The sequence below is a fragment of the Cetorhinus maximus genome, chromosome 5 (genome assembly GCF_964194155.1).
Source record: "Cetorhinus maximus chromosome 5, sCetMax3.hap1.1, whole genome shotgun sequence".
NCBI lineage: Eukaryota > Metazoa > Chordata > Chondrichthyes > Lamniformes > Cetorhinidae > Cetorhinus > Cetorhinus maximus.
In genome coordinates this window covers 73,907,944-73,934,616 of record NC_135883.1, presented here as the reverse complement: position 1 = coordinate 73,934,616, position 26,673 = coordinate 73,907,944, and the positions used below count along the sequence as shown (strand labels likewise).

General features: G+C 41.0%; 2 protein-coding genes across 4 annotated transcripts in view; both read left to right on the top strand.

The window, feature by feature from the left end:
* The window catches only part of LOC144680724 (chloride intracellular channel protein 5-like), a 158,357-nt gene extending 134,824 nt beyond the window's left edge, over window positions 1-23,533 (top strand). For both annotated transcript variants that reach the window (XM_078542004.1, XM_078542005.1), the window contains exons 5-6: window positions 12,121-12,302; window positions 17,222-23,533. In XM_078542004.1, the coding sequence (XP_078398130.1) occupies window positions 12,121-12,302; window positions 17,222-17,389 (350 nt within the window). In that variant the 3' untranslated portion in view covers window positions 17,390-23,533. The remainder of the gene's footprint in view (window positions 1-12,120; window positions 12,303-17,221) is intronic.
* enpp5 (ectonucleotide pyrophosphatase/phosphodiesterase 5) overlaps window positions 1-26,673 on the top strand; it is a 526,082-nt gene that overhangs the window by 262,990 nt on the left and 236,419 nt on the right. The window lies entirely within an intron of this gene.

Here is a 26,673-nt window from a genome sequence, read left to right as displayed (position 1 = left end):
TGAGTTTTTCCAGCATCTTTGGTTTTTATTGCCCATCCATATTTGCTCTTGAGAAGATGGTAGTGAGCTGCCTTCTTGAATTGTTGTAATCCATGTGGTTAAGGCACTTGCACTGTGCTGTTTGGACTTTGACCCAGCAACAATTAAGGATGGTGTGTGGCTTGTGACTTTTCCAACCTATCATCATTTAAACAGTACTGTGCCATTCTGTTTTTCCTGCCGAAGTGGATAACTTCATACTTACTCATGCTATACTGCACCTGCCATGTATTTGCCCACTCACTCAACTTGTCTAAATCATCTTGAAGCTTCTTAACACCCTCCTCACCACTCACATTCCCACCTAGTTTGTGTCATCAGCGTACTTGGAAATATTACATTCGATTCCCTCATCCAAATCATTGATATGTATTGTGAACAGCTGGGGCTCAAGCATTGATCCCTCCGGTACTCCACTAGTCACCGGCTGCCACCCCAAAAAAGACCCATTTATTCCTACTCTGTTTCCTGTCTGTTAACCAATTCCCTGTCCATGCCAATATTTTACCTCCAATCCCACCTGCTTTAATTTTGCACACTAACCTCTTATGTGGGACTTTATCAAAAGCTTTCTGAAAATCCAAATACACCACATCCACTGGTTCTCCCTTAACTATTCTGCTAATTACATCTAGTTACATCCTCAATAAACTCCAGTAGGTTTGTCAAGCATGATTTCCCTTTCATAAATCTATGTTGACTTTGTCTAATCCTGTTGATATTTTTTAATTGTCCTGTTATCTCATCTTTTATAATGGACTCTAGCATTTTCCCTACTACTGATGTTAGGCTAACCAGTCTGAAATTCCCTGTTTTCTCCCTCCCTCTTTTTTTTAAATAGTTGGGTTACATTTGCCACCTTCCAATCTCCCAGGACTATTCCAGTATCTATAGAATTTTGGAATATGACAACCAATGCATCCATGGCCTTCAGTACCTCGGGATGTAGATTATCAGACCCTGGGGACTTATTTTCAGTAGTGCAGATGGATGTCGTCAGGGCCCATAGCCTTTGCTGTATCCAGTGTGCTCAGCTGTTTCTTGATATCATGTGGAGTGAATCAACTTGGCTGAGAATTGGCATTGGTGATGCTGGGGACCTCAGGAGGAAACCAAGATGGATTATCTGCTCGGCAATTCTGGCAGAAGATGGTTGCAAATGTTTCAGTCTTGTTTTTTTGCACTGACTCACTGGCTGAGGCATCATTGAGGATGGGGATATTTGTGGACACTCTAGTTTGTTGTTTAATTGTCCATCACCATTCTCGACTGGATGTGGCAGGACAGCAGAGTTCAGATCTGATTCGTTGGTTGTAAGAATGCTTAGCTCTGTCTACCTCATGCTGCTCCTGCTGTTTATCATGCATGTAGCCTTGTGTTGCAGCTTCACCAGGTTAACAGCCAATTTTTTGGTATGCCTGGTGCAACCCCTCCTGCATTCCTCATTGAACCAGGGTTTATCCCATGGCTGATGGTAATGGTAGAGCGAGGGATATGCCAAGCCATGAGGTTACAGATTATGGCTGAATACAGTTCGGCTGGTGCCGATGGCCTACAGGTCCTCATGGATACCCAGTATTGAGCTGCTAGATTTGTTCTTTTTCTAACCCATTTAACAAGATCATATTGCCACACAACACCATGCATGAGGCCCTCGGTATGAAGACAAACTTGTGTGTGGCTGTCACTTCTACCAATACTGTCATGGATAGTTAAATCTGCAGCAGGTGGATTGGTGAGGACAAGGTTAAGTCAGTTTTTCCCTCCTGTAGGTTCTCTCATCACCTGCCTCAAGCCCAGTTTGGGAGATATGTCTTTTAGGACTTGGCCAGCTCAGCCACTAGTGGTGCTACCTAGCGTGCTCTCCCACAGCCCTCATTGAATCAGGTAGGTACCCTGGCTTGATGGTAATGATAGTGTGAGGGAATGCCCATGCCATGATGTTACAGATTGTGGTGGAATACAATTCTGCTGTTTATGGCCCACAGCACCTCATGGATTCCTAGTTTTGAATAGCTGGATCTGTCCTGAATTGACCCTATTTAGCATGGTGATATTGTTGCGCAGTTTGATGGAGGGTCTTCAGTGTGAAGAGAGACTTAATCTCCATTGAAATGTGCAGTGGTCGCTTCTACAAATACTGGCATGGACAGATGCATCTGTGACAAGTAGATTGATGAGGATGAGGTCAGGTAGATTTTTCCTTTCTATTGCCTCTCTCACCACCTGCTGCAAACCCAGCCTGGCAGCTATACCCTTCAGGACTTGGCCAGCTTGGTCAGTAGTGATGTTACTGATCCACTCTTAGTGACGGGCATTGATATCGACCATCCAGCGTACATTCTGTGCCCTGAAGCCAGTGTCCTGTACTTGTCACATAATTTAAAGCTGAGCGGGAAGAATCCCAGCTCCAGTGAAGATCTAAACCCTACAAGTCCATCAATGATTGAGGCTAGCTGGTCAGTCATCAGTAATAACCCAGAGTTCTGCAGACCTACTCAAATCATGTATTGGATTACCAAGGGTTGTCACATTAGTTAGAATCTATCATTATCTGGTATTTTTTGTGTGTTAAAATCAGTTGAAAGAAAAGTCACACTTTTAAAAGTATGCTATTACAGTCACACTGTAATAACTAATTGGGAGGGAAGACTCGCAAAGCATTTCAATACATCGATTCAGTTAAGAAGAGAGTACATTTGTTTGAAGTGCAGTGTGGTAAAGATGAGGATGTGATACATTAAATCACTGGACTAGTAATCCAGAGGCTCAGATTACTGCTCTGGGGACATGGGTTCAAATTGTATCACAGCAGCTTGGGAATTTCAATTCAATCAATTAATTCAATTTCTAAAAATCTGGAATTGAAATCTTGGGCAGGATTTTCTGACCTCGACGGTGTTGGGCAGTATCACAGGCGGGGTGGGAAAATTTGGAGAGCCGTTAAAAGTCAACAATTCTCCAAATTTTCCCATCCCACCCACGACCATGTCTGCTGGTGTCAGGGCTGGAAATTCCCACCCCTAATCTTAGTAATGATGCCATGAAACTATTGTAAATACCCACCTAGTTCACTAATGACCTTGAGGAAAGGAAAACTGTTATCCTCACCTTGTCTGGTGATGTGACTCCAGGCCCACAGCAATGCAATTGACAATGCCCTCTGAAATGGCCTAGCAAGGCACTCAGTTGTACCAAACTGATACAGAAAAGTCAAAAAAGAATGAAACCAAACGGACCATCTAGCATCAACTTAGGGACCGGAAACAACAACGGCAAACCCAGCCCCGTCGACCCTGCAAAATCCTCCTTACTAACCTCTGGGGGCTTGTACAAAAATTGGGATAGCAGTCCCACAGTTTAGTCAAACAACAGCCTGACATAGTCATATTCATCAAATTATACCTTGCAGCCAATATTCCAAACACCACCATCACCATCCCTGAGTATGTCCTGTCCCACCGGCAGGTCATACCCAGCACAGGCAGCAACACAGTAGTATACAGTCAGGTGGGAGTTTCCTGGGAGTCCTCAACATTGACTTCAGACCCCAAGAAGCCTCATTGCATCAGGTCAAACATGGGCAAGGAAACCTCCTGTTGATTACTACGTACTGCCCTCTGTTGGCTGATGAATCAGTACTCCTCCATGTTGAACTCTACTTGGAGAAAGCACTGAAGATGGCAAGAGCAGAACATGTTCTGGATGGGGCACTTCCATGTCCATCATGAAGAGTGGATCTGTAGCACCACTACTGACGGAGCTGGCCAAGTCCTGAAGGACATATCTGCCAGACTGGATCTGTGGCAGGTGGCGATGGAAACAATAAGAGGGAATGACCTACTAGACCTTGTCCTCCTCAATCTACTAAATGCTTCTGTCCATGACAGTAGAGGTAGGAGTGACCACCGTACAGCCCTTGTGGAGATGAAGCCCTGTCTTCACATTCAGCATCCACTCCATCATGTTGTCTGGCACTACCGCTATGCTAAATGGGGTAGATTCAAAGCAGACCTAGCAACTCAAGACTGGGCAACCATGAGGCACTGATCGCTATCAGCAGCAGCAGAATTGCATTCAACTGCAATCTGTAACCTCATGGCCTGGCATATCCCCCACTCCACCATTACCATTAAGCAGGGTGATCAACCCTGGTTCAACAAAAAGTGGAGGAGGGCATGCCAGCAGCAGCACCAGGCATACTTAAAAATGAGGTGTCAATCTCGTGAAGCTACAAGATGTGACTATTGCATGCCAAACAACGATAGACAGAACGAAGCAATCTCAGAAACATCGAATCAGATCATAGCTCTGCAATCCTGCCACATTAAGTCATGAATGGTGGTGAACAATTTAACAACTAACAGGAGGAGGAGGTTCCAAAAATATCCCCATCCTAAATGATGGATGAGCCCAGCACCTCGGTGCAAGAGGTAAGGCTGAAGCATTTGCCACCACCTTCAGCCAGAAATGCTGAGTGGATGATCCAAATCAGCCTCCTCCAGAGGTCCGCAGCATCACTGATGCCAGTCTTCAACCAATTCGATTCACTCCATGTAATGTCAAGAAACGGCTGAAGGCATTGGATACTGCAAACATTATGGGTCTGACGACATTACAGCATTTATCTGAACTAGGCCCTGGTGTTCTAGATTCATCAGCTAGGGGAAACAAACTCTGTGCCTATCCTGCCAAACCCCATCAGATCCCTGTATGTTTCAATGAGATCGCCTCTGTTAATCAATGTATTGAGCACTTCCGTATCAGGTCAGAGGGTGTGGAATCATTGCAGTTATCAAGGTTGCATTGGTTTTTGTGTGCCTGTCAATAAACTACTCACAGATCACAGTACCTTAGTACAGTGGGGTGGGGATGTTGAAAGACCAAGATATAAAAATCATGGCTTCATTATGTTAGCTGCTCACACCAAGAATTAATAAATGTAAGATTGCTGAGCTGTGTTTCAGTCAGTGGAGGTGAAATTCAGCTTTGGCAGGGGCACAAAATGGCGGGTAATGGATTGGCTGCCCCTTATGCACGGTCCGATTTTCATTTCCAGTAGGTGCTAAGTCTTGAGTGTGGGCCATTTTACCTGCATACAGAACTGTAATGCACTATGAAAAACTGTTGTTACATGAGTAGTTAATTTTTTTTACTGCTGGAGGTAACAATCTCTGAGAATCTTGATTGCCATTTTGCAAGTAGATTGTAACAGTGATAGACTCTGCCATAGATTAGCAGTGTGGTCTGTTTGGTGTCTGTTTTGAAACTGGGATTACCTGCACTACATTAACTTAATTTCTTTTTATATCACAAAAGATCCCTTGAGATTTAAGACATTGTCCAGGTTTGAAATCTTGGAAAAGCATTTGTCCCATCAACAAATTACAAATTTTTAATGGCTCCTTGACTCTTGTCTCTTTAATTTCTCTGTGAATGTTGCAATAGTGATTTAAAATGAGTTAGAATGGAGTGAACATATAAGTGGAATATTCCACTATCACCGCCTTAGATTCTGAGCCGACTGGATGATTTAGATATGATTGCTTTTAAAGAGATGGTAAAAAACAGCTGAAATAAAACAAAGACCATTTATCTCACTGAAAGAGGAAGGTGGTAATTTTGAGGAGGTTGAATCCTAATTGTGATACCCAGCATACAATGGTGATTACTATCCTGCTTTCAATACAGTGGAATTTGAAAACTTCAAGCAATATGAGATACTTGAACTTCTCTTGGACTAAAGATAGGACTTTTTTCTCTTATAATAGTATTGGAGATTTATCTGTCTGTTAAATAGTGCTGCTGCTGAATTGGTAGTTTGTTTAACACAGAAATTCCTAGCTTTGAACCCTGAAAGCAACCCTTCAATTAGTTTTACTACTCTCCTGTTCAAATCATGTATCTACATTACATTTCCACTGAGTGAGATTTAATAGGCAAGAAATTTTCATGATTCAACAAATTAATAATAACCCTACAGTGCCTCCTCATGCTATTGGAGGAAGTAGCAACACTAGCTGCCTGATAATAAGCATTACCGTTCAGTGAGAATAGATATTGTACATACGGTTTGCTGTTGAAGCTGTCATCTAGTATAACTGAATTTCAGAAACTTAATGCACTCAAATTACTGTAATGAGATTGATCAAGAATATGAAAATATAATGAATTAAAGCAACAGAGTTTTGTTACTAACAGTAACAGATCCTTTGTAGTGAATGGATTAGCTTTTTCTCAATTAACTAATAATAACAAGAATGGTTATGTAGATTATTCACGCCCTATTGTTACCACCTCGTCTACGGGAATCTGACTCTTATTAGACTAATATTTTGTCCTTCCCATTTAAAAGGACACAGAATAATCCAACATAAACACAATTGTTAATTAAAATCAAGCTGCAGTTTTTCATCTGTATAAAATTCCACTAGAGAGGACATGCAACACTTAATGCCACTTTAATATTGCATTTACCTGCTTTATACTACCAGCTCCTTATTTTTGTCAAATCGGGAGAGAAAAGTAAAACTCTTTATGTCCACACTTAACACATTCATGCTGCTTTGCTAACTGCATCCAAGTGCCAGTAAAATATTTAACTTTAATGAAGAACCATCTGTACTTTTTATTAGTGTTGTGATCCTTAAAACCAATGGAAACCTTTTAAGTGTGAAAGTTCGAATGTAAAAGTTTCTTTTACATGTCTGCAGTTGGACTGCAGTGAATGTTGAGAAAAAGCATGAGAGATTCTCAGAAAATGCTGGAAAAACTCAGTAGATCTGACAGCATCTGTGGAAAGAGAAACAGAGTTAACGCTTCAAGTCTATGTGACTCTTCTTCAGAGCTTCTTCAAAGTTAACTCTATTTCTCTCTCCACAGATGCTGTCAGACCTGCTGAGTTTTTCCAGCATTTTCTGTTTTTATTTCAGATTTCCAGCATCCGCAGTAGTTTGCTTTTATATAAGAGATTCTCATCCAGCTGGTCTCGGACCCAGTGCCCAATCCCTACCTGACACCAGTTGACTCCAATTATTTATTCATTTTGCACCATTCCAAAGCTAAAAGTACTTTCAAATATTGAAATCATGTAAGAGTCGTGCAGTCAGTGAAGAGAGACTTCGGTCTGAGTGAGACAGAGACCGAGTGAGTATGAGTGAGTGTATTTGGAAATTTGGTTCAAATTGGGAATTTGGTGCATAGAGGAAAGAGATGCTTTGCAGGAAGTAAAGTGTGTTGAGTGGGGAGTGAAGGGCAGGGAGGAGGTGTTTTTTTCTTCTACCCTTTTTCAGCCTTTTACTTTGGTGCAGCAGGAGCAGGTAAACAAGTAACTGGTATTATTAGTTTTATCAGCATTGTAAATACTATATTTATTTATCAGTATGCTTACGTTTACTGGCAATGCCAAAACCTATTGGCAGGTGTAGGCTTTATTAATTATAATTAATTAATCAACAATTATTAATTAATTAACACATATTGGAGATGGCAGGGCAGGTGATGTGCTGTGATTACAGGATGTGGGAGCTTCTGGATACTAGTGTGATCCACACATCTGCAGTAAGTGTTTGCAGCTGCAGGAACTTCGGCTCTGAGTTATTGAGGCAGATCAAGGAGGGGGAGAGCTACCTAGACACTTTATTCTAGGAGGTGGTCACACCCCTTAGGATAGAGCCTTCTGATTTGGTCAGTGGTCAGGGACAGGAGGGTGTGACTGCAACTGAGGCAGGTAAGGGGACCCAGAGGGCAGGAGTGTAGAAGCCTAGGCCCTTGCGATTGTCCGACAGGTTTGAAGTTTTTTCAGCTTGTTTGTATCCGAGTGATGGCTGCAGAATGGATGAGCTAACTGGCCATGGCACTGTGGTACCGGAAGCCATTCAAGTGCAGAGAGTTACAAGGAATGTAGTGGTAGTAGGGGACAATATAGTCAGAGGGATTGACATCGTTCTCTGCAGCAAAGAACTTGAGTCCAGACGGCTGTGTTGCCTGCCCGGTGCCAGGGTTCAGGACATCTGCTCGGGGCTGGAAAGGAACTTGCAGTGGGAGGGGGAGGACCCAGTTGCCGTGGTCCATGTTGGTACTAGTGACATAGGCAGGACAAAAAAGGGAGGTTCTGCATAGCCAGTATAAGGAGCTTGGCACAAAATTAAGAAGCAGAACCTCAAAGGTCATAATCTCTGGATTATTACCTGAGCCACATGCAAATTAGTATAGAATAAATCAGATTAGGGAGGTGAATGCGTGACTCAAAGCCTGGTGTGGGAGAAGTGGGTTCCAGTTCGTGGGGCATTGACACCAATACTGGGGAAAGTGGGATCTGTACCGTTGGGACAGTCTACACCTGAACCGTGCTGGGACATTCTTGTGAGTCACTTGGGATGTAGAGAGGGTTTTAAACTAAATGTGGGGGCGAAGGTACAAATTTGGGAAGATGTGGTAAATCAAAGAGTAGAGACAAGGCAAAAGAGAAAGGCATTATTACGGGAAATGAAAAACAGACTGTGACAGGAAGGGATAGGGAGTACAAATCTAACAGTAAATCAACACATGAAACTAGAGGTTATAAAAAGAATAAAAGGATAAAACTAAAGGCTCTTTATCTGAATGCATGAAGCATTCGAAACAAAACAGATGAACTGAAAGTGCACATGGAAATAAATAAGTACAATTTAATAGCCATTACAGAGGCATGACTGCAGGAGGACATGGATTTGCACCTGAATATTAAAGGGCATAGGACATTTAGGAAGGACAGGAAGGAGGAAAAAGGTGGAGGGGTGGCTCTGTTAGTTAAAGATGGAGAGGGATGACCTAAGTTCAGGAAACTAGGATGTGGAAATTGTTTGGGTAGAGATGAGAAATGGTAAGGGCAAGAAGTCACTTGTGGGAATAGTGTACAGGCCCCCTAATAGTAACCACATGGTAGAATGGAGCATAAAGGAAGAAATAAAGGGAGCTTGTCAGAAAGGTCCGGCAATAATCATGGGAGATTTTAATCTACACATAGACTGGAAAAGTCAGGTGAGCAAAGGTAGCCTAGATGAGGAGTTCATAGAATGTTTCTCGGATAGTTTTTTTTAGAACAGCATGTTCTAGAGCCAATCAGAGAGCAAGCTATACTAGATCTGGTATTGTACTGCAAGATGGAATTAATTAATGGCCTCATAGTGAAGGAGCCCCAAGGTAGCAGCAACCATAATATGATGGAATTTTACATTCAGTTTGAGGGAGAGAGAAGTGGGTCCAAGACTATGTTTTTAAACTTAAATAAGGGCAATTCTGAGGGCATGAAAGCAGAGCTGGCTAAAGTGAACTGGAAAATTAGGTTAAGAGATAGGTCAATAGAGATGCAGTGGCAGACATTTAAGGATCTATTTCAGAATACACAGAATAGGTACATGCCAACGAGTAAGAAAAAGTCCAAGGGATGGACACACCATCTGTGGTTAACTAGAAAGGTTAAAGGTAGTATCAAACTTATAGAAAAAGTATGCAATTGTGCAAAGATAGATGGAAGGCCAGAAGATTGTCACTAAGTACAGATTGAATGTAAGGAATAGCAAAGGCTGACTAAAAGATTAATAAGGAGGGAAAAATTAGAATATGAGAGAAAGCTAGCCAGAAATATAAAAACAGATAGTAAGAGTTTCTATAAATATTTTAAAAAGAAATCGGTTAACAAAGTGAGCGTTGGTGCTATAGAAAGTGAGTCTGGAGAATTGATGATGGAAAACAAGGAAATGGCAGATGAACTGAACAGGTATTTTGCATCAGCCTACACTATAGAGGATGCAAGTAACATCCCAGAAACAGCTATAAATCAGGAAATGGAAAGGAGGGAGGAACTCAGGAAAATTACAATCACCAGAGAAGTGGTACTGAGTAAATTGTTAAAGCTGTGGGTTGATAAATGCCAAGGTTCTGATGGACTTCACCCTAGGGTCTCAAAAGAAGTGGCTAATGAGATGCATTGGTTTTAATTTTCCAAAACTCCCTAGATTCGGGGAAGGTCCTTTTAGATTGGAAGATATCAAATGTAACTCCATTATTCAAGAAGGGAGACAGAAAACAGGAAACTACAAGCCAGTTAGCTTAACATCTGTCATAGGGAAAATGTTAAAAGCTATTATTAAAGAAGCTGTAGCAGAGCACTTGGATAAGTTCAAGGTAATCAGGCAGAGTCAACATGGTTTTGTGAAAGGGAAATCATGTTTAACCAACTTATTGGAGTTCTTTGAAGAATAATGTGCTATTGATAAAAGGGGAACCTGTAGATGTATTGTACTTAAATTTCCAGAAGACATTTGATGAAGTGTCACATCAATGATTATTGAGGAAAATAAAAGCTCATGGTATGGGGGTAACATATTGGCATGGATAGAAGATTGGCTGGCTAACAGGAAGCAAGAGTAGGCATAAATGGGTCTTTCTCAGGTTGGCAAGATATAACGAATGGTGTGCCACAGGGGTCAGTGCTGGGATCTCAACTGTTTACAATTTACATAAATGACTTGGATGAAGGGATGGATGGGAAATTTGCCCCCAAATCGCCGAGAGGAAAATCCTGCCTTTTGAATATTTTTAAGGCAGAGGTGGATAGATTCTTGATAATTAAGGGGGTGATAGGTTATCAGGGGTAGGTGGGATGCAGATTTGAGGTTACTATCAGATCAGCCATGATCTTATTGAATGATGCAGCAGACTTGCAGGGCCGAATGGTCTACTCTCCTTGTTTGTACGTCCGCATGTTCATGTAATGTTAACTGCAAAGATGTTATAGTAGTGTTCCAATTAGTTACAACTTGGTAAAGTGTCAGTTCGCAATTGTGATACTTTTTGGTCTGTTTGAGTCCCTGCTGTCTTGCACTTGACACAGATAGAACCTAGATGAGAAACCTACCAAACAATTATGAATTGTTGATCATGGTACAATTATGCTGACAGATATTACTGTTGCCTCTTACTTTAGGTTCTTAGGAAGAGTACTAAACCAAAACAAAAATCACAAAGTCATCTGAACATAATTATTTCAGGTTTAGTTGTGAAAATTGACTGAAGTTCAAACCATTTCAGTTTTTAGCAGTCTTTAAAGTTATTGGTGCTAAGAGGGGACAAATGTTGATGTGGCTGGAATCACAACACTGAATCTAGGTGGATTTCCCTTTGGTGATATCCATTTGCTTATTTAAAACATATTTAATTTTTGTTGGCTTCATTCTTATGGGGCCTTGGATATGTGTGAAACTTAACAGTCACATTGCTATATGCAGTGCTCTGCGGTAGTTTGATGGCAATACGTTCGATACATAGTGATTGGGGATGGGTGGAAGGAGACCTGTTTGATCTTTTACAGTCTTATGTTGACATAGGTACTCTAGTTCTATAGCTTTTAAATCCTGTAAAGGGATTATTCATCGAGGTATGGTAGACTATGTTACTGGAATTATAATCTGAGGCCCAGACTAATGATCCAGATACTTGAATCCAAATCCAACCTTGGCAGCTGGAGAATTTAAATCAATTAAATAAAATCTGGTATCAAAATCTAATATCACTAATTGTGACTGTGAACCTACTGGATTGTTGTCAAAACCTACCTGATTCACTAATGTCCTTCAGGGAAGGAAACCCCCTGTCTTTGGCTGGTCCATGCAACTCCAGCAACACGGCAATGTGTTCGACTCTTAACTGCCTTCTGAAGTGGCCTAGCAAGCCACTCCATTATATCCAGGAAGATGGCTCACCACCACCTTCTCAATGGCAATTGGGAATGGGCAATAAATGGTGGTTACAATGTTCGCATCCTATCAATAATAAAAACAAAACCTTCAATTGAAATTCTTCACTTTGTCAAGCAAAAAGTCATCGAAAAACATAAAAATTAAAAATAAAAGCTTGCTAGGGACTGAGTGCTTTTGTTTTCTCGTGAACCGTTAGCCCCAGGCAGAAGTAATTGACTAAATCTAGCTGTGATGCCCAATAACAATATGTTCTCATTCAATGTTACCATGTGAGGTGAAGGAAAAGTCAGGTAACGTTAGCTGGTCACCTGAAAGTAGAACTTACTCTGTCATTTTTCAGGTCTGGCAAGAAGTCTGATCAAAGCCCTGAAGGTACTGGATGGATACCTGAATAGTCCACTGCCTGAAGAGATTGATGCTGACTGTGTTGATGATGTTAGTGTGTCCAATCGCAAATTCCTGGATGGTGATGAGCTAACATTGGCTGATTGCAACCTTCTGCCCAAGCTTCATATAGTGAAGGTAACCGATACACCCAATGTACTTATTTTTAAAAAATTTCTCCTGCCCTTCTTAGCTTTTGAGGGTTGGAAAGGAATTTTCCAGTTTTGTTTTCAGCTCTGAATTGGCCTATCCTTTTATCTGATTTTCCACTTCCCTGGTAAGATTATCTGATATCCTATTTGGTTGTAGAGTTGGTGGTTGTCTATTGTGAAACACAAGGCCCGTAGGTGACTGGCTGAATGATCTTATCTATTTTTTCTGTCTGCAGCTTCTCATATGTTTATATGTATGAAATCCTAAATAAAGCAGTTTAGTTCAGTTCTGGTGTTATATCAAAATGGTAAATGCCAAATAAGTCACTACCCTAGTGCTGATGAATGCATAGCACTGAACTGCTTTATTTAGAATTGTTGTAACACTTACCAGAGATCAGAGCTCACAAGAACTAAGGGCTGAAATTGGTGTATTCCAGCAGCATAAAGCATATCAAAAGACAATGTTTCACTGTACAAGTTTTTATTTAGAATTCACTTGGAAAATATTGCCAAGATTTTTATTATCACACCAAGTAAAAAGAACAGCAGACTTGAAGAAACAAGCCTCTAGAAACAAGCTGTGTTGTTCTGCGAACTACAGTGGAAAGCAGTTTGGGCGCAGTGAAAAATAAGCTGCTGGGTCGCTATCAGCCCAGTTTGTGCTGCTGACATAGACCAATTTCACCCCTCTAATCTCCTTTACTTGACCCTAGATATTTATCAAATCCTAAGCTTTCGGACTTCAGAAAAGGTATGCCACAGAACAACACACCACCAATCTTTCTGCGCTAGGGCCCCAGCAATTTCCATCACTATGAACATGGAGGCAGCAAACACTGAAATTTCTATTAATTAAGGAATAAATTGGAACTGTGCAGTCCATTAAAAGGAGGAAATGCACCAAATGGCTCCTGCACATTGATAAATTTTGTAGAAACGTAGAAAATAGGAGCAGGAGTAGGCCATTCGGCCCTTCGAGCCTGCTCCGCCATTCTTTATGATCATGGCTGATCATTCAACTCAATAGCCTGCTCCCACTTTCTCCCCATATCCTTTGATCCCTTTTGCTCCAGGAGCTATATCTAACTCCTCCTTGAAAACATACAATGTTTTGGCCTCAGCTACTTTCTGTGGTAATGAATTCCACAGGCTCACCATTCTCTGGGTGAAGAAATTTCTCCTCATCTCAGTCCTAAATGGTCTACCCCGTATCCTCAGACTGTGACCCCTGGTTCTGGACACCCCACCATCGGGAACATCCTCCCTGCATCTACCCTGTCCTGTCCTGTTAGAATTTTATAGGTTTCTATGAGATCCCCCCTTATTCTTCTGAACTCCAGCAAATATAATCCTAACTGACTCAATCTCTCCTTATATGTCAGTCTCGCCATCCCAGGAATCAGTCTGGTAAACCTTCGCTGCACTTCCTCTATAGTAAGAACATCCTTCCTCCGATAAGGAGACCAAAACTGCACACAATATTCCAGGTGTGGCCTCACCAAGGCCCTGTATAATTGCAGCAAGGCATCCCTGCTCCTGTACTTGAATCCTCTCGCTATGAAGGCCAACATAGCATTTGCCTTCTTTACCGCCTGCTACACCTGCATGCTTACTTCCAGTGACTGGTGTACGAGGACACCCAGGTTTCATTGTACATTCCCCTCTCTCAATTTATAGTCATTCAGATAATCTGCCTTCCTGTTTTTGCTACCAAAGTGGATAACCTCACATTTATCCACATTATACTGCATCTGCCATGCATTTGCCCACTCACTCAGTTTGTCTAAATCACACTGAAGCATCTTTGCATCCTCCTCATAGCTCACCTTCCCACCCAGCATTGTATCATCTGCAAATTTGGAGATATTACATTTAGTTCCCTCATCTAAATCATTAATATATATTGTGAATAGTTGGGGTCCCAGCACCAATCCCTGCGGTACGCCACTAGTCACTGCCTGCCATTCGGAAAAAGACTCGTTTAATCCTAAACAAAAACAGAATTACCTGGAAAAACTCAGCAGGTCTGGCAGCATCGGTGGAGAAGAAATCAGTTAACGTTTCGAGCCTTCACGGCCCTTCGGCAGAACTGAAGCATAGTTAGGAGAAAGGAGAAATATAAGCTGGTTTAAGGTGGGGGGGGGGGGGGGCGGGGGGGGGGAAAGAGAGAAGTTGAGGGTGTGGTGATTGTGGAGATAAGCAAGCCGTGATAGGAGCAGATAATCAAAAGATGTCACAGACAAAAGGATCAAAGAGGTGTTGAAGGTGGTGATATTTGTCTAAGAAAAGTGCTAATTAAGAATGGAAGACAGGACACTCAAAGTACAGCTCTAGTGGGGGTGGGGTGGAAAAGACTAACAAGGTTTTAGTTTTAGATTTAAAAATAATGGAAATAGGTGGGGAAAGAAGAATCTATATAAATTATTGAAAAGAAAAGGGGGGGGGTGGTGGGGGGGAGAAACGGGGTGAGGATGGGGGGAGGGGGAGTTTAAGATCTAAAGTTGTTGAATTCAATATTCAGCCCGGAAGGCTGTAAAGTGCCTAGTCGGAAGATGAGGTGCTGTTCCTCCAGTTTGCGTTGGGCTTCACTGGAACAATGCAGCAAGCCAAGGACAGACATGTGGGCAAGAGAACAGGGTGGAGTGTTAAAATGGCAAGCGACAGGGAGGTTTGGGTCTTTCTTGCGGACAGACCGCAGGTGTTCTGCAAAACGGTCGCTCAGTTTGCGTTTGGTCTCTCCAATGTAGAGGAGACCGCATTGGGAGCAACGAATGCAGTAGACTAAGTTAGGGGAAATGCAAGTGAAATGCTGCTTCACTTGAAAGGAGTGTTTGGGCCCTTGGACGGTGAGGAGAGAGGAAGTGAAGGGGCAGGTGTTGCATCTTCTGCGTGGGCATGGGGAGGTGCCATAGATGGGGGTTGAGGAGTAGGGGGTGATGGAGGAGTGGACCAGGGTGTCCCGGAGGGAACGATCCCTACGGAATGCCGTCAGGGGGGGTGAAGGGAAGATGTGTTTGGTGGTGGCATCATGCTGGAGTTGGCGGAAATGGCGGAGGATGATCCTTTGAATGCGGAGGCTGGTGGGGTGATAAGTGAGGACAAGGGGGACCCTATCATGTTTCTGGGAAGGAGGAGAAGGCGTGAGGGAGGATGCGCGGGATATGGGCCGGACACGGTTGAGGGCCCTGTCAATGACCGTGGATGGAAAACCTCGGTTAAGGAAGAAGGAGGACATGTCAGAGGAGCTGTTTTTGAAGGTAGCGTCATCAGAACAGATGCGACGGAGGCGAAGGAACTGAGAGAATGGGATGGAGTCTTTACAGGAAGCGGGGTGTGAGGAGCTGTAGTCGAGGTAGCTTTGGGAGTCGGTAGGCTTGTAATGGATATTGGTGGACAGTCTATCATCAGAAATTGAGACAGAGAGGTCAAGGAAGGGAAGAGAAGTGTCAGAGATGGACCATGTGAAGATGATGGAGGGGTGGAGATTGGAAGCAAAATTAATAAATTTTTCCAGGTCCCGACGAGAGCATGAAGCAGCACCGAAGTAATCATCGATGTACCGGAGAAAGAGTTGTGGGAGGGGGCCGGAGTAGGACTGGAACAAGGAATGTTCCACATGCCCCATAAAGAGACAGGCATAGCTGGGGCCCATGCGGGTACCCATAGCCACACCTTTTATTTGGAGGAAGTGAGAGGAGTTAAAGGAGAAATTGTTCAGTGTGAGAACAAGTTCAGCCAGACCAAACACTCCTTTCAAGTGAAGCAGCATTTCACTTGCATTTCCCCTAACTTAGTCTACTTCATTCGTTGCTCCCAATGCGGTCTCCTCTACATTGGAGAGACCAAACGCAAACTGGGCGACCGTTTTGCAGAACACCTGCAATCTGTCCGCAAGAAAGACCCAAACCTCCCTGTCGCTTGCCATTTTAACACTCCACCCTGTTCTCTTGCCCACATGTCTGTCCTTGGCTTGCTGCATTGTTCCAGTGAAGCCCAACGCAAACTGGAGGAACAACACCTCATCTTCCGACTAGGCACTTTATAGCCTTCCAGGCTGAATATTGAATTCAACAACTTTAGATCTTAAACTCCCCCTCCCCCCATCCCCACCCCGTTTCTCCCACCCCACCCCCCCCCCTTTTTTTTTCAATAATTTATATAGATTCTTCTTTCCCCACCTATTTCCATTATTTTTAAATCTAAAACTAAAACCTTGTTAGTCTTTTCCACCCCACCCCCACTAGAGCTGTACTTTGAGTGTCCTGTCTTCCATTCTTAATTAGCACTTTTCTTAGACAAATATCACCACCTTCAACACCTCTTTGATCCTTTTGTCTGTGACATCTTTTGATTATCTGCTCCTATCACGGCTTGCTTATCTCCACAATCACCACACCCTCAACTTCTCTCTTTCCCCCCCCCCGCCCCCCCCACCTTAAACCAGTTTATATTTCTCCTTTCTCCTAACTATGCTTCAGTTCTGCCGAAGGGCCGTGAAGGCTCGAAACATTAACTGATTTCTTCTCCACCGATGCTGCCAGACCTGCTGAGTTTTTCCAGGTAATTCTGTTTGTGTTTTGGATTTCCAGCATCCGCAGTAGCTTTTAGCTTTTTGTTTTTATCTCGTTTAATCCTACTCTTTGTTTCCTGTCTGACAACCAATTTTCTATCCATCTCAATACGCTACCCCCAATTCAGAATAGGATGTTTTTTTTTCAAAGCTCTATAAATTTCCAGTGTTCACTCGTGCAACTAACAAAGCACTCTGAGGATGTCACAGAACTTTAGAAGACAAGGTGAGTTTCTCTTTTGAAAACCAGCCAGCAAGGCAGGTTGTTGCAGCCACAGTGAATGACATCAAAGCAGAATCTTTTGGCTGACGCGTTTTCTGTTGCTTATCAGGTTGTAGCAAAGAAGTATCGGAATTTTGAGATCCCGACAGAAATGACTGGAGTCTGGCGATACCTGAAGAATGCCTATGCACAGGATGAGTTCACCAATACATGTGCGGCAGACAGTGAAATTGAATCTGCTTATGCAGATGTGGCGAGACGGCTTTCAAGATCCTAGATCAATGACAGGGTCATTAAGTATCAATGCTAATGACACAGAATGGTTCACGTATCACAAGACTGCTTTCGATCACCTTGGTTATTAAACCTGAACACATTCGCTGGCATTCTAATATTTCAATTATCAGTTTTAGTTGGTGTTATGCTTGTAAATAACATGACAAATTTCTAATCAAGCACTGATCGTAGATTCTAGTGTGATTTTTTTTTTTCTCCCCCTAAATTAATGAATGACACTGATTCATTCTTGAGAGAAGCTGCATGGAGCTTATTGCTTTATATTAAGTTGAAGCTTAAGTTGACTGTAGAGCTTGGAGTTCAGAACTCTCAACTTTTGAGTCAATATGATAATGAAGTAAGTTTAGGCTGGTATGGAGCTGAATGGGGATTACCCCGCACCCCCCCACCCCACGGCCCCAAGTCCACTCTGACTGCAAAAGCTTCAGCTTTAAGCAAGCAGGATTAGAACTCTACTGATAACTGATTGGAACTTTTTTTAAAACAAAATTCCTTAGCACAGTCAATCAGAATGTAAATATTTCTTTTTTTTTTAATGGTACCTTAATTGCATCTGAGAGCCAGATCGGTCTTAAATGAATCGGATGTGACAGCTTCTTCTAAGGCATACGAAGCCAAAATATTTAGTTATGCTTTTGAACAACGTTCCTGTTTCATTTCAAGGCATTTTAGTGTTGTATTTTATCTCTGCATTCAGCAGAAATATTGAAGGGACAGTTTCTAGTGTAAAGACTTCCCATTTGTTTTTACTTTTCCGTTTTGTTTCTGAGCTTTGACCACTTTGGATAAAGCAACTCTGAGGGCTAACATTACATTGAAACAAGAAGTAAATAACATGAAAAGAAAAACAATGGTTCTCTTTTATAGCTCTAGCATTTTTTAAAAAAGTTCCAAAGTTCATCACAGAATGCCGAAGAGGACTTGTTGTCAAGGGGATAGCCTGCTATATCCCATTATACCTTTTGTAAATTTTATTTTAAAAAAGCTGACAAATATAAATTTAATATTTTGCAGATAAAATTAGGCAAAAAATTTAAAATTAAATGATTTTTTTGGTAATTTATGGGTTCAAATTATGTGATATTAGTAATGAATATGTTGATGTGTCTTTATGAACTTTACTTGCCCACTGTTTTACTAGAAGAGCAAGAAAAAGAATAGCCACAGCCCACAACATGTGAGCAGGAGCTGTTCTCGTAGGTGCCATCGTGACCCCTTATGGAGTGAGAGACGTGCACAGAAAGCAAACCTCAAGGCACAAAAATTTCAAGTTTGGGAAGGTTGTCTCATCTCGTTTGCCAGAAGGAGATTCATGATAACCGATCAGAAATAATTTAAGAATGTAGAATTTATCAGTAGAAACAAAACCAAGAACCTTTGGGTATATTACCCCCTATCTGAAAAATCAGTGTTCATATTAAGCATAAAGACTAGCAAAGAGGAGGAAGATATCTTTGTTCATTTGTACAGCGTCAGAAAAATAACATGAAAGTGATTAAATTGTGCCCTCTGGTGTTTTCTTTAAATAACTGTGGATGGATTTGTAGATAATGGACCATAATTTGCTGTAGCAGAGCATCTAATGGTGGCTGCCATTAGTTCGACTTGCCCTTGCTCATTTAGGATTTTAATTTTTTTTTGCATGGCAAGTTTCTGAAAGTATCAGCTGAAAATGTTGTAGCGGGTATCTGCTACCTGGGTGAACAGGTCAAGCAATTGTACATCTCCTTAACCAATCAGAATGAAAGATTGTGAAATTAACAGCATAAGAACCGAAAAGGAATTGTCAGTTCGAACGGGTGAATTCAATGCTTGATAAAGAGAAATAACGAGACCCAAAGAAAGAATAGGCAGAGAGAGAGAGAGAGAGAAATAAAGAGACAATTTTTAAAAAAATGTACCTTATAAAAATCAAATTGATGGTTGCTGAGCGGACACTAATTTGTAAACATTTGTAATTTGTGATTGTCAGCCCAAGAGTTGCCTATTGGATGGTTGCTTCAGCAGATAAGGATAAAGCAAAACATTGTGGTTTAACTGATCAACGTACATGATCTAGGGGATTATAAATTCTGTCCCTTGTTGCAAATTTTGCCAGATTTCAGCTGAAATGTTCTGGTAGAACTATAGCAGAAGTACAGAAGACCTTCAGTAAAAGGTAGACAAGGAGATGCATTCTATTTTACTACAAGTCGTTGCAGTTATAAATTTTGTATCCCATTTTTAGTTTTTTAACAAGATTTTTTTTTGTTGCATCATGAGAAACAACTGACCAGTGTGGGGTTTGTTACACAATCAGCTCAAGCTAAAACTTTCTTCAGTTTTTCAAATATTCACACATTCACCAGAAACCATATGTACTGGTTTATGTAAGTTGAGTTTGCTCTATTTAAAAGAAACTTTTGTTGCTGTTTCACTTCATATTATTTTAGTAGTGTTGATTCTATTGATTACTAATCACAATTAATTGATCACAATGTTGTACCTGGTATTTTTGTCTAAAAATGTCTAGCTATTCTTCAGGTGTTGGTCTCCTTACAGAAGTAAATTGTTTTAAACTACATCACCACATAGCCTCTGTAGCTGGCCATTTCAGACAGTGGTGTTTTCACCTTTATCGTAACTGGTATTCTTCTTTGAATATACTAAAGAATATTTAATGAAGAATGGAGATAGGCACGAAAATATTATATTGGATTTTCCTGAATCAGCTCCCGCAAGTTCCCGGACTTCTGCCTGTCAGCCCATCCCTGCAGTTATTCCAGCCCACCTTCCTTCCGCAGCCACATTAGAGATGGGCTTTCTGGTGAGCGATGCAGTGGTACTGCACCAGTACACCAGAAGGAAAGAGACAGCATTAAGCAGGATAGATTAACTCCAAAAACTGTAGCATTGATTTGATTGAAGATGAAGACTTGGCATGTCTGGGTCCTGGACTAATTTTGTTGCCTTTCTGCTGGAGTTATGGTAGGCATGCACTGGAAATAACTTAAATCTTCAGCCACCCATCCCCACCATCTCTAAATTAGTTGATGAAGGATAATCAGCTGATTTAGGACTGTGCCTATCTACAGGTCTAGTGCCAGTCTGTTTTCCAGCAATCATGACTGGAAAGAAATGAAATTGATCGCTCTCCTTGAGTGCCTAGCTGCCCTGCCCCTGGATGAGTGAATTATTAACTGGAATGATCTTGCATCATGATTGACTTCTGTTCTTCTCATGTTTCTCATTATCTCTTTACATGCCATGCACTATTCCTGGTGACCAGGATTCTACCAGGAGGTCCATCTGATTAGTCACTTTGCTGAGGAAGTATCATATCCCACAATACTGCTCAAACTTTCTACCAAATTTTTCATCAACTTTCTTAACTTTATTACAACCCACCCTTTGCAATTTGGCAATGAGAGATAACTGTCTCTAATGTTTCCCTCCCTCCATCCCTGTGGAGGGTGGGAGATATTGAGGAGGTATGTCACCTTTAGTTAGCAGCTTCCAACAATGTTGCATACATCTTAAACTAATGGTTCATTGGATGGAGCCAAGGCTGCACTCAGTGTCATGGCAGAATCCTGCCAAGGCTTGGCACTGCTATACCAAAGGCTTCTATTAGTTCCCATCAGCAGAAGTAATCCGCACACATACACACAGGAATTCCCTGGGTTCTTGTACCCTCCACATTTAGTAAAGTGAGAGTCAGTCTATCACTTAGTCATAATCAAGTTAACCAGAGATACCATTAGGTTTTACCATTGCACCTTTCCCTCTGTCAGCTTCTACAGCTGCCTGTCCATTGTTACTTTTCCATTCACTTCTTGTACGCAGTTGGACAGCTTTGACCATTTATATAGTCTTTGCATATTTCAAGAACATAACATAGATTCATAAGATATAGTAATAAATTTGTTTCAGATCATTTAGAGTCATTTATGGCACAGGAAGAGACCATTCATTCCATCGAGTTCCCTTTCAACTTATATCATGCCAGCCAGTCAATCCCTCTCCCCTGCTCAGCCCCTGTGGACCTACAAGTTTATTTCCTTCAAGTGCCTCCCCCCCCAACTCCAGTTTTCTTTTCAAATCCTTCATTCTGTATCCAGCATCCTTGTGGGCAGCGAGTTCCAGGTCATTACCACTCGCTGAGTTAAAAGTTCTTAAAAATTCCCTTGCGTCTCTTGCCCAAAATCTTAAATCTGTGTCCCTTGGCCCTTGTACAATCAGGGAAGAGTTTTTCATGTTTGCTTTATTTAAACCCTGTCATAATCTTGTGCACCTCTATCAAATTTCCCCTCAACCTTCTTTGCTCCCAGCCTTTCCAACCTAACCTTGTAAATAAACCCTCCATTACAGGAACCATTCGGGTAAATCTCCTCTGCACCCTCTCAAGAACCCTCACTTCTTTCCTAAAGCGTGTTTTGCTTCATTGCTATTCCAAGAAGTCTTTGTGCAGCCAAAAATTCCAGTCTTTCAACTTGTATCACAAACACCTACTGTCAGGTGATAGAAAGCCACCATAATTTGTGAAAGCCATTAATAAATTAGAATTAACAACATCATTACAAAAAATTTGAAATAAATACAAATCTGATCTTAATGACATCTAAGCATAACAGCAGACCAGCAATGGCACAGATTACACAATGAGGGTGATATCTTTCATTTGGTACAACGTGCCTTGTTTATGTTCAACAGTATCAACTCTTGCAAGTGTGTGCTCTGAACTCTGTAGGCCAACAGCCCAGTACAATAGAACAGTTGTCATACTATAAAGTAAGCAGGTGGCAGCACAGGTGTTGGAAAAGTGCTATTCATTTGACCACCATCTTATAGACACATTAGTGTAAACTCAGCATATTGGTACCAAGGAATCAATTTTAATTGATTTTAAAAAACAACTCCATCAAATTCCATACTGAAATATTGGACACTGTCGTAAGCTTAAGACATGTCTTGTTTTGGCATATAACAAGGTTGTTTGCAAATCTTAATCACAAAATGTACAACGGAGACACCCACTGGAAGAATCTAGCTGCTGAAACGATTTTAATATTTTGCTTTGATTATTTGTACTGGCTAGATAATTGTTTTGCTATTTGAGAATCTGTGGTTGATATATTTGGATTTTTCCATTGGAGTAGCAATGACCAAGATTGAATTGACACTTGTAAAATTCTGAAAGGTCGGGGTCAATTGATTATGGAAAGATGATTTTCTCTGGTTGCGGAATCAGTAAAGAGCGGTCATTAATTTAAAACTACTTTAAAACTAAAAGAATGATCAGAGGGATAAGCAGAAATGTTTTTTCTTTGTGGAGTTGTTCAGAGGATGGATGCTTTGCCACAGAAAGTAGTTGAAGCAGAGACCATTCTATCCAAAATGGAAAAGTACCACAGGATTGTGGGGAGAGATTGGGACAATAGGATTAGTTTGAGATTGCTCTAGCCAAGAGCCCAACAAACATGATGGGGTGCAATGTCCTCCTCTAATACTGCAAATTTTTATGGTTCTGTGAAAGCTATCGCTTGCCATTGGTTTATGTGTCCTGTGCAGCTCCCATGTGACATATCTATGATACACAAACTACTGGATTTATTTATTGTAACTGAAAATACAAACAATTGAGTAGCTGTAGAGTAATAGTCAGAACAGGCCTTTCTGATTTTGTCATCTGTGATACCGACTATATGTTCAACGGCGTTAGTGAAGTGCTTTAAAAAGCACTTGCATTTTCATCATTTGCAATTTGGTGTAAATTCTCACAATTCTTGTTTTGGATTATTTTTAAAAATTATAAAAGCCTTTGTTTTTATTCATTACTGGCCAAATAATTATTCAATTACTTTCAGAAGTAGGAATTTATATTGATTATAAAAACAACTCCGTCAAATTCCATACTGAAATGTTGGACACTGTTGTAAGTTTAAGACATGTCTTATTATGGCACATAACAAGGTTGTTTGCAAATCTTAATCACAAGATGTACAATGGAGACACCCACTCGATGAAGCTAGCTGCTGAAATGATTTAATATTTTGCTCTGATTATTTGCACTGGTTAGGTAATTGTTCTGCTATTTGACTGGCAGCTGCTAAGAAAATAAAATTGTATATTTTCACAGCATAAATTGAGTCCTCTTGTCGTTTTTGTACATATAAATTGGAATTAACGTTAGTTGGAACATCAGAACTCTGGATAAATGGGATCCTTTTCACTGAAAAAGCTGGTCAATGCTAAATCCTACATACCCAGACAGTGCATCATTAGTAAGACATGAATTGTTTTGCCTCTCCTCAATGATGTAATTAGCCTGCAATATGCAAATATATAATATTTCTCTATTTTCTGTCACCTACGGTTAGAGAATGCAAGACAGCTGACAATATTTTCCAATGAGTTGGAGGTCACTCAAGTTTTCCCAAGTTCTAATTACAGGGAGAGGGTTATTCAAGATTCAAGTAGAAAGCACAGCTGAAAGGATTTTGTTTTTGCTGCTCTTTGAATCACACAACCTCTGTTCTGATACTCTTTTAAACTATGGCAGCCAGATTAGGAATGAACAGTTTTGCTTCTGAACCACTTCAATGTAAAATATGGATGTAGTTAATATGAATCAAATCATCTTCGGCTGAGGTGCAACAGTTAGGTTCACAATCATAAATGCTCTTAAAGGATAGTAGTTTTCAGTTTGTTTAAAAAAAAAGGGGTGGCATGGTGGTGCAGTGGCTAGTGCTGCTGCCTCACTGCTCCAGGGACCTGGGCTCGATCCTGACCTCAGGTGTCTGTGTGTGTGCAGTTTGCACCTTCTCACCGTGTCTGTGTGAGCTTGCACTGGGTGCTCCGGTTTCCTCCAACCGTCCAAAGACGTGCTGGTTTGGTAGATTGGCTACAGTAAATTGTCCCCTAGTGTGTGAATGTGTGCCCTGTTGATGTACTAGCGTTCTGTCCTGGGTGTACCCTGCCTAGCGCCCATTGTCTGTTGGGATAGGCTCTGACTCACCGATACCCTGAATTGGATGAGGCGGTTCTGGAAAAGTGTTTGGGTTTGTTTAAAAAAATACTGAGTTGAAAAGATGCCCCACTATATAAACCCAGACTGTGACTTAAGGATAAGCTTGGATAAAAGTTTTCTGAATTATCTCAAAGTGCTAACTGCGCAAATCATCATCTTCTATTCTTCGGCATAGGACCTGAATACAGTCCTTTCTGACTGGAGCTCTTTGAATGACACAAGCTTGCAAACCTCATTTGGAAGCAACAATTGTGGAGTGGGTTTTATTACGGTGACTTCTTAACTCCACCTGGTCCCAGAACTACCCTTTTACACTGGAATAAGAAGAAGGTTACTTGTATATATTCTCCAGAAATAAAATGAGAGCTGAAAGTGACTTACATTTTTTGTTAGTATTGCCTACCTATACAATGAGACTTTGTTCAGAATAAGGTATTTTTGACATTTACCTCTTTGTAATACCTCACTTGCCTTTGTCAAGATAAATGTCATCATTTGGTGTGCTAATCGATCTATTTACATCGCAATTTATTTTAATCATATTGAAGCAGTAGCTGCAGGCCTCAGGATAGCACCAAAACCTAACTGTTGTTTTCATCGCTAGTTAGGTTACAGCAAGGCTGAAGAACCTAACCAATAAGAGGAAAATCCAGTCAGACTTGTATGTTTTCAGAATGGCAATAAAGTGTGTGTTGTCTACCTATTCTATGTGCAAATGGCTCCATATGCACAGTAGTTGGGACTGATGGGAAGGGCAACAACTTCTGTATCACACCTTGAACATAGACAAACATCCCAAGTTGTTTTAGAGAAACATAATTTAAAAAATTACATTTAACTTCAAAATCACTAATAATTATTCATATGTTGCTGTTCAATTTCTAAATTTAGCATCACACACAAATGTGAAAATTGTGTTTAACTGAGGGTTTATTTGACAATAACTATTCAGGATGAAAATTTGCATCTCATTTTGCCCAGAAAGATGAATTTTACAATATTAAGGCTGCAGATCAGAGCTTTGCCTGTTGGGAGTCATTATCAGGAAACAAAATGTGGACATTGGTAGAACATAATGGGATGAAAATACTGGGCGGCAGGGTGCATGGGGATCCGCTGATCACCATGTCTGAATTTCCAATATGCTGCTCTTTTGTCTCCCTCCCTTTTTGAATAAGGGTGTTACACTGGCAATTTCCAATCCTCTGGGACTTTTCCAGAACCTAAGGATTCTTGGAAGGTTACTACCAGTGCATCCACTATCTCTGTAGTTACTTTCTTTAATATCCTAGGATGCAACCTATCAGGTCCAGGGGACTCATTGGTCTTTAGCCCCATTAACTTCCCTAGTGCTTCTTCTCTAGTGATAGTTATTGTATTTATTTACTCCCCCCTTTTTGCTCCTTGATTATTTTGTAGTTTTGAAATGTTATTAGTGTCTTCTACCATGAAGACTGATGCAAAGTAGTTATTCAACCCCTCTGCCATTTTCTGGTTCCCCATTATTATTTCCCCTTTCTCATTCTATTCTCTAAGGGGCCTATGTTCTCTTTGGCCTCTCTCTTCCTTTTTATATATTTAAAGAAGGTCTTACTGTCCATTTTTATATTACTTGCTAGTTTACTCTCAAAGGTTATTTTCTCCCTCGCTATTATTTTTTGGTCATATTTTGTTGGTTTTTAAAACTTTCCCAATCCTCTGGCTTGCCTCTAATCTTTGCCACATTGTGTGTTTTTTCTTTCAACTTAATACCATCCTTAACTTTCTAGGTTAACCATGGTTGGTTTATCTCCTTCCTAGAATCCTTCTTCCTCACTGGGATATATCTTTGTTGTGAGTCATGAATTATATTCTTAAACGTCTGCCATTGTTCATCGACCATCTTTCCTGCAAAACTCCTTTCCCAATCCACTCCAGCCAACTCTGCCCGCATTCCTTTGTAATTACCCTTATTTAAGTTTAGCACCAACATCAAGGTGGTTTTGTCCAAAGCTGGGCCTTCCAAGTCCAGAGCTGCTTGAGGGTGTCCTATAAGGCCATTTACAATCTTCCCCAGTCAGCATCCTTTCACTAGCTATGCAGTGGCCACTGGCATAGGAGCACTAGGACAGGCAAAAGCACGTGCAAGACAATCAGTAAGGAAAAGCACGAGGGTAAATATTTCATTAATGCTTGTTTAATTGGATGCGTTGTTAGATAAATATGTTATTTAAAGCTTTTGATTTGTATCTTTTATTGCAGAACCTGAGGATGTT